Consider the following 12,500-nt stretch of genomic DNA (forward strand, 5'->3'; position numbering starts at 1 on the left):
AGAGAGAGGGAGGGAGGTAGAGAGGTAGAGAGTGAGATAGAGGGAGATAGAGAGGGGGTAGAGGGAGAGAACAATAGAGATAAGAGAGAGGGGGGATGAAGAGAGAGAGAAAAATGATGGAATGAGAGAGAGGGAGATACAGATATAAATAGTGAGAGAGAGGGAGAGACAGATATAAAGAGAGAATGAGAGAAAGCGGGAGAGACAGATATAAAGAGAGAATGAGAGAGAGGGAGAGACAGATATAAATAGTGAGAGAGAGGGAGATACAGATATAAATAGTGAGAGAGAGGGAGAGACAGATATAAACTTTGATGAACATTGTTACTCAGCTGATAGAGTTGTGCTCTTCCTGATGGCTTGTCGTACAGAACTTGTAAGTCGCTTTGGATAAAAGCGTCAGCTAAATGACTAAATGTAAATGTAAATGTAAAGAGAGAATGAGAGAGAGAGGAGAGACATATATAAAGAGAGAATGAGAGAGAGACAGATATAAATAGTGACAGAGGGAAAGACAGACATAAAGAGAGAATGAGAGAGAGAGAGAGAGAGAGAGAGAGAGAGAGAGAGAGAGAGAGAGAGAGAGAGAGAGAGAGAGAGAGAGAGAGAGAGAGAGGGAGAGGGATTGGCACACCTTGAACAGTACACCAATGTTCTGCACTGCCTCCAGGCAGGAGTGGGGGGGGGGGGGGGAGGAGGAGGGGGATATGGTGGCAGGATGGTGCCAGACATGTGGGCAGATGCTGTCCAGAGGAGGTCTGACACCCATGGTGTCCTTTGTCCAGCCACTACCAAAGAGCCCTCCAGAATTCCTGTTCTCTGTGTAGAGTTTTGTTTCTTTCCGGTCGTCTGCACTTCAGAACAAGGCAGGGTATCCATCCACGCACTGATGGGAATTTCGGGAACCTGGCCAAGTGAATCCATTATAGATATTTCCCAGCAGCACGTGGGGGCGCCGTGTCATGGGGAGGGGGGGGGGGGCCTCCGACCTCTCCTTGTTAGGCTTTCTCTCTGTAAAGATGACATCATCGTCCCTAATCACTTTACCTCAATAGAGCGTGATTGTAATGAATAGGAGACACGGAGAGAAACAGGTGACTCAGGGCCTCCTGGCTCATCGCCCAGATTAGATCCACAACACTGCCGCTGTCGCCACGCTCTTAAAGAAAAGATTGTTCTCTAGATGGTTTTAGGTGAGATGAAATAATATTTGATAAAAAACCTTTATGGAACCTTTTGCAGAACCTATTTGAAGAGAAGAACCGCTTGTTGAACCGCTAAATGGTTCTTCGCTGGTATTTTTGCAGATCACTTAGTCTTAGTGGATCATTTTGTTCCGTATAAAACAAAAAGGGATTCAGTGGTTTTCATGGCTGGTCATGGTCATTGCATCCGGAACCATTATTGTCCTTGGAAGTGTTGATATATAGAGATTGTAACAGTTCTTTTTGGATTTGGAACATACTCCTCCTGTCACTATAGGAAGCTATTTCTTGACATATCCCTCTGAGACACACATGCATATCCTTTCACCAGAGAGGTCAGAGTGCCCTGTCAGCCATCAGTAGCACCCCTGGGACAGGGTGGCGTATTCAGTATCTCCTGAAACAGGAAGAGGTGTTCAGTATCTCCCTGAAACAGGAAGAGGTGTTCAGTATCTCCCTGAAACAGGAAGAGGTGTTCAGTATCTCCCTGAAACAGGAAGAGGTGTTCAGTATCTCCTGAAACAGGAAGAGGTGTTCAGTATCTCCCTGAAACAGGAAGAGGTGTTCAGTATCTCCCTGAAACAGGAAGAGGTGTTCAGTATCTCCCTGAAACAGGAAGAGGTGTTCAGTATCTCCCTGAAACAGGAAGATTTGTTCAGTATCTCCCTGAAACAGGAAGAGGTGTTCAGTATCTTCCTGGGACAGGAAGGAGTATTCAGTATCTCCCTGGGACAGGAAGGAGTATTCAGTATCTTCCTGGGACAGGAAGGAGTATTCTGTATCTCCCTGGAACAGGAAGGAGTATTCTGTATCTCCCTGGAACAGGAAGGAGTATTCTGTATCTCCCTGGAACAGGAAGGAGTGTTCTGCATCTCCCTGAAACAGGAAGGAGTGTTCTGCATCTCCCTGGAACAGGAAGGAGTAATCTGCATCTCCCTGGAACAGGAAGAGTATTCTGCATCTCCCACGGAACAGGAAGGAGTAATCTGCATCTCCCTGAAACAGGAAGGAGTATTCTGCATCTCCCTGGAACAGGAAGGAGTATTCTGCATCTCCCTGAAACAGGAATGAGTACCGGTATTCAGTATCTCCCTGGAACAAAAGTGATGCTGTCACGTCTGCACACACTCCCAAGCACATCTTCGTCATGGCGCAACAGTGGCACCCAGAGATGAATATATGTCAACTTTTGGAACGCTGCAATGACAGCAGCGCAGTTCTTTCCTTCCTCCCTTCTTTCTGCACACATGGAGAAGCTGCTCCTAACTGGTGCAGGGCTATCAAGAGCAACTTATGATTCTGTATAACACCTTAAATAGAAAACAAGAGTGAATCTGCAATAGATGTGACAGTTGGGTTCCCAAAGTTTTCAGGCCGCAACCCCCAAAATAACGGTGTCAGAGAGCCGCAACCCGCACTATTATAGGAGGTAAAAAATAAAAATAAAGAATTTATATAATTTCTTTTTTGTTTGTTTTTTTAATAAATGGAAATGTATGGTTGAAACTAGAGTTGTTCCGATACCGATACTGGTATCGGAAAAGCCGCCGATACTGGCTAAAATGCTGGTATCGGTATCGGCGAGTACCCTCTAATGCTGCGCTCCGATACCATATGACGTAATTTATCAACAACACTGGTCTGTTGAGTAAGCATTATAAAACAAACGTGTGCTTAATCGATTAAAGTGTCAATGCCATTTGTCATTTTAACAGCAGATACTTTCTTAAATGTCATCGTCCCGACAGAGCGGTGTTGACGGAGAGCTCATGGGTTCGCTTGGTGGCTGGTGTTATTAGCGTCAGCTAACCGAAAGCTAGCTTTAACATTACCTTGGCTAAAGTTGGGGCTATTCATATAATCCAGCAATAATGGCTGCAGACCTGCAAGCAAAGTACAGCAAGTTGGCAAAGGAGTATTCCAAGTTAAATCACAATGTCACCAGTAACGTTACAGTCTTCTATGGTCTTCCCATATACCGGTAGCTCATGCTAGCTAACGGTAACGTCGTGATTGCACAATTGCACGTCGCATACACAATTAATGACATGTTGCGGACAGCCATATCGGCGACAATGTTTAGCTTTTAGTGCCAAATGATAAGAGTCTGAGGCGGAGTCTCAAAAGAGAATGTTGAATATTTATTGTGCAAAAATCACAACAGATACGACTGCTACTGAACGGAGCCTTGTAGACAGACTGAGTAGGGTATATCTGCAGAGCCAGTGGGTAGCGAGTGCAGCAACGTATAATGTCCGTGTGGATCATTGGAGTAGGGTATATCTGCAGTGCTGAAGCCCCATACTCATTGATTAATGATACTAATACAAATCTATACAATCACCTGTTGTTGAATAAATACCATTACTTTCTAGTTATGACTAAAAAACAGTATATATAAAACAGTATTTGTTAAAAAAAAAAAAAAATTATATTTATAAAAAAATTATATAATATCGTTTTTTTTTTTTTTTTTTTTTATGCACTGGTATCGGATAAGTATCGGTATCGGCCGATACCCAAAGCTTAGGTATCGGAATCGGATCGGAAAGGAAAAAATGGTATCGGAACATCTCTAGTTGAAACATGCAAACATTCAATCGCACACACTCTAATAAGCATTGGAGGCTTTTAACCAGGGCCGGACTGGGGAAATCATTCAGGCCAGGAAATATAGTGCGAAATATAGCCCCAGTCAGGCCACTTTTTAAGCAGGGGTCTGGGGGTCCCCCACCAGGAAATTCTTTGTTAAAAAGACTTCATTTCCTGCATTCTGGTGCAGGAATTTTTCTATTTGTACCCTTTAAATGCCAGTGTTTGTGATGGCATATATTTGCAATATATCAAATTCAAAGTAGATTTTTCTTGGGGGGATTACTACAGGCTAGCATGTGTCAATGATTAGCAACAACACTGATTTTGATGGATTTCTATTTTTTTGTAAGGGTCCACATGGACTCCCTTTGTGTGTGTGTGTGTGTGTGTGTGTGTGTGTGTGTGTGTGTGTGTGTGTGTGTGTGTGTGTGTGTGTGTGTGTGTGTGTGTGAGCAAGAGAGAGAAAGAGAGATAGTTCTTCAACTTGTGTGAGTTGCAGTGATCTCCTGGTTGTTCCCCACCTAGGTTATCTAACTACTGCGCTGCTGCAACTAGAAACACTGGCCTGGGCCCTGTTTCTTGTACCTGGTTCAACTAAGTCGATCAAGATGTCATTATCCAGCTTCAGTTAACCCGATGTTTGAAGCCGGGATTTTCCTGTTCCTCGAAGGTGGATTCAGTCTCGTTAACTCAAGCCAGACTTGCGACCCAGGCTAAATGCGCGCGGCCGCTTCAGTTGAAAAGCCAGCACGTATCGATAGCAGAGAATCTGATTCTCTAGCGGCATTGATTGATTAATTGATTTAGAACTTTATTAACATATTGCAGTACGGCTCAATCGCCTCGCCGACAAGTTAAATGCGTTATCTATAGGCTAATTTCAAGTCCCTCATTACCTCAATCAATCAGATTATATTTCTTTAAACTTGCCTGCTGGATTGAATAATCAAATGAGATCTTGCTAGCGAAAATAATTAGTTAAACTGTTATACATAATAACGATACGGCTCCCTTACCCATTGATTGATGTATGGTCGATCTTTTACTTATCTTCTCTGTGGTCTAACGGGTTGTTCTTTTGACTTTCACGCAGACGACCGGGGTTCGAGACCCAGTCATCTCCTTCTTTTTGCAATATAGGAATAATTCAATTTGGTGCACGTTGAGAGCTATATAAAGAATGACATCCTCAATGCATGTAGATTTATAATATTTTAACTTAAAACTATGCTACCTTTGCGTATAATCATTAATATTATATTCCAAAAATTTATATTGGAAAGACGGGGTTTCAAACCCCGGTCGCCGGGTTGCCAGGATTGAGCACTACCGCTGAGCCACTGTGCCAGATGGGATAAATTCATTGTTTATACATTAATGAACGAGAGACCCGTGTTTAGAATATTCTTTGTTTTGAATGAAGTTATATCTCTTTATCCTCATTCATTAATGTGACGTCAACGGCTCATTCAATTTCTCAAATCCGTCAAACAGCGCATCTCATCAGACATCTTAATCCCAGTTACAATTAAAATAACCACATAATGTGTACATCGCACGAGCGAGCGCCACGGTATATATAACGTGCATTATTTAGGACAAAGTGAATTTAGTATCAGCATTTTGGGTCTATTTTACATTTCAAAAGCCCCCTCTGGAAGAATGGAGCACAAAAACGTAATTCAGAATGGTATAATGCAGATCGTAGACTGTGGGAATAATTTCAGGAAACGGGCTGTCACTTCTTTGCGGGGGCGTGGCGATGGTTCAGGCTAACTTGAACTTAAACTCTGCTTTCGACCAGGCTCAAACTTTTGGATCTGTTGTCATGGTGATTTGGAAAATCCAGGTACGGGGAACCGGAAAGTCCGGCTAACTCAGTTATCCAGTTAAAGTTATCCGGCTAACTCAGTTATCCAGGTACGAGGAACGGGGCCCTGGTCTGCTTCTAAGTTCAGTGGCCTGACTGCATTTCAAAAAAATCTATTTTCTTTTTTTTTAAACTTTTTTTCCTTTTTTTTTTTTTAAATCATCTGGCGACCCCCCCCACGGCGGTTCGCGACCCCTCTAGGGTCCCCCACTTTGGAAATCACTGAGCTAGTACAGTACATGCATGCATGCACACACACACACACACACACACACACACACACACACACACACACACACACACACACACACACACACACACACACACACACACACACACACACACACACACACACACACACAATCTCACACAAACGTGTGCCTTCTAGGGTGAAAACTGTGTACACTAGAGCAGTGGTTCTCAAACGTCAATGTCAAGGACTCAAAAATGTATACATAACTGGCCAATGACCCCCATTTGATAAGATCTAGTCCCAGATCTAGTCCCTCTTTGGATTCAGGTCCACCTTCATTTATTAATTATACAGCACCAAAAGCCCTTATCTCTGTACAAGCCAGAGTAACCGTTTTTGGGACTCTTAACCTCTTAAGCCCGATCGGCCCGGCACCGGGCCAAGATTTATTTCACGTCACAAATATCTCATGGGTCGAACAAACCTCAACGTTATTGCCATAAAATACAACGTATATTTTGTCTTTACCAGTCTGTGAACGTCTAGGAAAAAAACGCGCCCGTTGTTCACTTGCTTAGATATTTAGTACACTTGATCTCAAGAAGGTGCTGAAAGAGCTACATCTTAAATGTTAGCATGGTGTTAGCATTCACCGTCAAAGATGGGGAAAAAACTACTAACTGGGAATAGTCCATCCCTAGATACCAAGAACATGCAAATGGGCCTTGTAGAAGTGGAGCAATCTTCCATTTACTTGGGTATGTCCTTTTAGGCGAATCTTCTGAAAATATGGCTAGGGCTTAAGAGGTTAAGCACTTTTATTTCTCAGAGTGCAGTGCAGGTACAGCTCCCGCTCTGCCCTTGGTAAAGGACCAGAGGGGAAAGAGATGTCTGCAAAAATAAACAGAGATACACGGTCTAGTTCAAGGGGTCGTCACACAAAATGTCTGGAAAGGTCCGTGTTGAGTCAAGCGTGAAGAGCTCTCTGGCTGTATGCACTGTGACAGAAGATGTCAGACTACTCAGGCACGCAGGTCACAAGGCCCTATCACGGCATATCATAGTGGCATCTGTCGCAGTACTACCTCGGTGCTCTGTGAATTGTATTACATTATTTATTCATCGTTACACGTTTTTATGGCCTAGTAACCTAGTAACCTGCCAGAAAGTGTGTGTGTGTGTGTATGGGGGATGTACAAAGTGAAATGTAAATGTAATGGTAAATGTAAATGGTAACAATGTTGCTAACTTAATTAACTTATCAGCTTCTATGTTCTCTCTCTCTCTCTCTCTCTCTCTCTCTCTCTCTCTCTCTCTCTCTCTCTCTCTCTCTCTCTCTCTCTCTCTCTCTCTCTCTCCCCCTCTTTCTGTCTCTCCATTCACAGCGTTTCAGCTTTGTGTCTTTGCCCACTGACGTGCTGGAGATCGAAGTGAAGGACAAGTTTGCCAAGAGTCGTCCGATCATCAAGCGCTTCTTGGGGAAACTGTCCGTCCCCGTCCAGAGGCTGCTGGAGAAACATGCCATCGGGTAGGACATGGCATCATATGCACACACACACACACGCACACACACACACACACGTACACACACACACACACACGCACGCACGCACGCACGCACACACACACACACACACACACACACACACACACACACAAACACGCACACACACACACACACATACACACACACACACACACAAACGCACGCACACACACACACACACACACACACACACACACACACACGTACACACACACACACACACACACACACACACACACACACACACACACACACACACACACACACACACACACACACTCATACATACCGGGTTTGGGATCAATTAACTTTGATTTGCCGTATACCTGCTGGAGTGCTGATCATTTACTTGTCAATAGAATGGATAGTACAATATTTTATTACAATATGACTCAATATGTCTGTCTGTCTGTCTGTCTGTCTGTCTGTCTGTCTGTCTGTCTGTCTGTCTGTCTGTCTGTCTGTCTGTCTGTCTGTCTGTCTGTCTGTCTGTCTGAATCTCTCTCTCGCTCTCTCTCTCTCTCTCTCTCTCTCTCTCTCTCTCTCTCTCTCCCTCTCTCTCTCTCTCTCTCTCTCTCTCTCTCTCTCTCTCTCTCTCTCTCTCTCTCTCTCTCTCTCTCTCTCTCTCTCTCTCTCTCTCTCTCTCCCTCTCTCCAGGGATCGGGTGGTTAGTTACTCTCTGGGTCGCAGGCTGCCGACCGATCATGTCAGTGGACAGCTGCAGTTCCGCTTTGAGCTGACCTCCTCCATTCACCCAGGTATATTATCTAATGTCTGACCTCCTCCATTCACCCAGGTATATTATCTAATGTCTGACCTCCTCCATTCACCCAGGTATATTATCTAATGTCTGACCTCCTCCATTCACCCAGGTATATTATCTAATGTCTGACCTCCTCCATTCACCCAGGTATATTATCTAATGCCTGACCTCCTCCATTCACCCAGGTATTATCTAATGTCTGACCTCCTCCATTCACCCAGGTATATTATCTAATGGCAATGCATATTTGTGTTGAGTAGTTCGGTTTACAGATTAACCAACATTTTTAAAAGGATTTATGAATAAAATAATGCCTTCAAATGCCCATCTCTAATCCACGACAACATGTTTCAACATTGTTTGTCTCAGCCAGGGAGTATATATATATGTGTGTGTATATATATATGTGTGTGATCCCAGATCGCGTGGTCGCATGAAATACTCGAGTAGTGATCAGTTACTCGTGGAGGGAAATCTATTTTTAGAGTGCTTCTTAAAAAGCATGGCAGCAGCAGCAATAACAGTGCACAGCAGCATATCAGATGCCTAATGATTAGTGTTATTGGATCAACTTGAAGCCTTTAGCTTAATTAGCAGCTACTCACAGAATCAAAGCACTGTCCTCCTGTAAATCCATGCTATCCGCGATCCAGTAACCGATGTCAGACGCACACAGGAGACACACACAACACACAATACGACGTCCAGCAAAAACACTCCCTGTTCACGGGCTGTATCTTCATCACGGGTTGTATCTTCATCAGACTGTATCTTCATCATCAGACTGTATCTTCATCATCAGGCTGTATCTTCATCACAAGCTGTATCTTCATCACAAGCTGTATCTTCATCACAAGCTGTATCTTCATCATCAGGCTGCATCTTCATCAGTATCTTCATCACAAGCTGTATCTTCATCACAAGCTGTATCTTCATCAGACTGTATCTTCATCAGACTGTATCTTCATCACAAGCTGTATCTTCATCACAAGCTGTATCTTCATCACAAGCTGTATCTTCATCATCAGGCTGCATCTTCATCAGTATCTTCATCACAAGCTGTATCTTCATCACAAGCTGTATCTTCATCACAAGCTGTATCTTCATCATCAGGCTGCATCTTCATCAGTATCTTCATCACAAGCTGTATCTTCATCACAAGCTGTATCTTCATCAGACTGTATCTTCATCAGACTGTATCTTCATCACAAGCTGTATCTTCATCACAAGCTGTATCTTCATCACAAGCTGTATCTTCATCATCAGGCTGCATCTTCATCAGTATCTTCATCAGACTGTATCTTCATCAGACTGTATCTTCATCAGACTGTATCTTCATCACAAGCTGTATCTTCATCACAAGCTGTATCTTCATCAGACGCTGTATCTTCATCAGACTGTATCTTCATCAGACTGTATCTTCATCATCAGACTGTATCTTCATCACAAGCTGTATCTTCATCAGACTGTATCTTCATCATCAGACTGTATCTTCATCACAAGCTGTATCTTCATCAGACTGTATCTTCATCATCAGACTGTATCTTCATCAGACGCTGTATCTTCATCAGACTGTATCTTCATCATCAGACTGTATCTTCATCACAAGCTGTATCTTCATCACAAGCTGTATCTTCATCATCAAACTGTATCTTCATCAGACGCTGTATCTTCATCACAAGCTGTATCTTCATCATCAAACTGTATCTTCATCAGACGCTGTATCTTCATCAGACTGTATCTTCATCATCAGGCAGAGTGCAGCGGAGCAGAGTGCAGCAGAGTAGAGTGCAGCAGAGTGCAGCAGAGTAGAGTGCAGCAGAGTGCTGTCTACATGTATGACATGATATGATACATTTATTTATATTGCGCCCCTCAACCAATAGTTACATCGGCCTGGGGGGCGCAGCCCAAAAAAAATAAGAAATACAGAAAAACAGGAACAATACGAAAACTGAAAGAAAAATACATGCAGGCCAACCAAGCAGATAGAGAGCGGACAGACATAATACACCAGTCATAGTACAGTACAAAAACTAGCTCATGGATTATTTTTATGGCGAAAAGGTGGGTTTTGAGCATGGCCTTAAAAGTCCGTAGAGTGCGTGCAGATTTTAAGTTTAGTGGGCGCTTGTTCCAGAGTGTCGGTGCTGCGACTGCGAATACCTGTCGCAGTGTGTAAATGTAGTCCATGCAGTAAATGTAGTCCATCCATCCTGGCTCTGATGTAGTGCGTTAAAGGCTGTTGTTTTCCTCTCAGATGACGACGAGGTGTCCTTGGTCATGGAGCCGGCGTGTCCCGTGGTCCCCAGCTCTCCTGTGGTGGAGGAGGTGCAGGAGGAGGAGCAGGAGGAGGTGCAGGAGGAGGTGCAGGAGGAGGACCCAGACCAACCTGCCGACGTAGTCGACGACGACACCCTGAGCTTGGGGCCCGACATGCCTGATCTACCCCTGGACGGGGCTACGGACCCAGAGGCCTCCAGCCGACCTGCCTCTCTGGCTGAAGAGGCCCATCCAGGTGTGGAGGAGGAAATGCAGGAGATCCCTGGAGTGGAGCAAGGGACCACAGAGGAGGAGCAGGAGGAGGAGGAGGAGGAGGTGAGCACGATTAGGGAAGCCCAGGAGCTGTCCGTCGACCCCCAGATAGACACGGAGGATCAGAGCCCGGCTGCAGCGGAGGGAGAGGAGGTGGAGGAGGAAAGAAGAGAAGAACAAGAAGAAGAACAAGAACAAGAAGAGCAAGTAAGAAGGGACACGGCTGAGGTAGTGGAGGAAGTGGAGCAGAGAGAAACTGGACCACAAACAGACGAGGAGGCAGGAGTCATTGGGGATGAGGAGGTGGAGGTTGCGGAGACAACCACGCAACCGAAGCCCGAACCCAAAGACGCGGAGCCGGAGGTGGTCGGCGATGGGCCTGCTCTGGTGGAAGCCCCGGCAGACGGCACCACCGGACCCCAAGAAGAACCCACTGCAGAAACGGCACGGGAGAGGGGTGACGCCGAAGAGGGAGAAGCAGGAGATGGAGTGGACGGCGGAGCTGGGGGCTCAGAACACGCCTGCACCTGCCCGCCCCGGCTTTCGAATCCCGACGCCCCCCACGCTCCTCCCCTGGGGCGCGGGGCCCTGCGGCGCAAGAACCGCCCCTGCTCCCTGCCCGTGTCGGAGCTGGAGACGGTGATCGCCTCGGCCTGCGGCGAGCCGGAGACGCCCCGCTCCCACTACATCCGCATCCACCGGCTGCTCCACAGCCTGCCCTCGGCTCGGGAGAGAGCGCCGGGCCAGGAGGGGGAGGAGGAGGAGGAGGAGGAGGAGGAGGAGGAGGCAGGGGAGGGGGAGAGGAGCAACACCTCCCCCACCATCCAGGACGTCACCGTCACGTCGCCGACGCTGAAGTCCTCGAAAGATGGAGAGGGGGAGGAGGATGAGGACGACGATGACACGACTCAGTCTCCCTCTCAGGTGTGTTTGCTTCACATCCTAACTAGGGATGTCCGATATTATCGGCCGATATTGGCGTTCAAATGTGATATCGGAAAATATCGGTATCGGTTTTCCAAATTATTTTTTTTTAAATTTATTTATACGTTTTTTTTTTTTTTTTTTTTTTACATTTCTATAACCTTTATTTAGCCAGGCAAGCAAGTAAGAACAAATTCTGATTTTATTTGTTGTCAAAAGTATGCATAATGTTGTGTTAATTCCACAACAATAGATATGTAATGTTAATTACCTGAAATTATTCAGTTTTTTGGGGCGGGGGGGGGGGAACCCTGCATATATCGGTATCGGTTGATATCGATTGATATCGGTATCGGAAATTAAGAGTTGGACAATATCGGTATATCGGTATCGGTAAAAAAGCCAATATCGAGCATCCCTATTCCTAACCCGTTCCCCCCTTTGCTGGAGGTTCATATACACACTAAACGCACCTGCTTACATACAATTCCTTTCATGGCCTTTTGTTAACACCCCCCTCCCCCTCCCCCTGTCCCGTACCCTTATTCTATTCCTTTTGATAACTCCTAACCCCCCCCCTTCCTGTGCCCCTAACCCCTTACACCTATCACCTGGTCAATCCCTTCCCCCGCCCACTTCCTTTGTGTCAGATAAGGTTATAAGGTGAACTGACTGAAGAAAGTCAGGGAGCTTGACCCAATTCTCCTGGCCAGAGAAAGTCCTCTACCAAACTCCTAAACTCATTTGTATTCGATTTACCATGTTTTAACAAACACATTTGTATCAACCAAGATGATTTGATCACACACATACTTAACGTCTTCGGTTCCATGACAATGGTCTCCCTTGACTCTGCATTTCTTTTTCCA

At 45.2% G+C, this 12,500-nt stretch overlaps 1 protein-coding gene across 1 annotated transcript in view; it reads left to right on the forward strand.

Annotated features, from left to right (window-relative positions):
* The window catches only part of hecw1a (HECT, C2 and WW domain containing E3 ubiquitin protein ligase 1a), a gene marked incomplete at both ends in the record, with an annotated part of 185,584 nt that overhangs the window by 20,920 nt on the left and 152,164 nt on the right, over positions 1-12,500 (forward strand). Inside the window, 6 exon segments of the mRNA XM_084325777.1 lie at positions 1,731-2,246; positions 7,249-7,391; positions 8,067-8,167; positions 10,433-10,473; positions 10,534-10,860; positions 11,044-11,631. Of these exon segments, the coding sequence (XP_084181903.1) occupies positions 1,731-2,246; positions 7,249-7,391; positions 8,067-8,167; positions 10,433-10,473; positions 10,534-10,860; positions 11,044-11,631 (1,716 nt within the window).

This window comes from Notolepis coatsorum, assembly GCF_963971535.1.
Source record: "Notolepis coatsorum genome assembly, chromosome: 12".
In the NCBI taxonomy this organism is placed as follows: Eukaryota; Metazoa; Chordata; class Actinopteri; order Aulopiformes; family Paralepididae; genus Notolepis; species Notolepis coatsorum.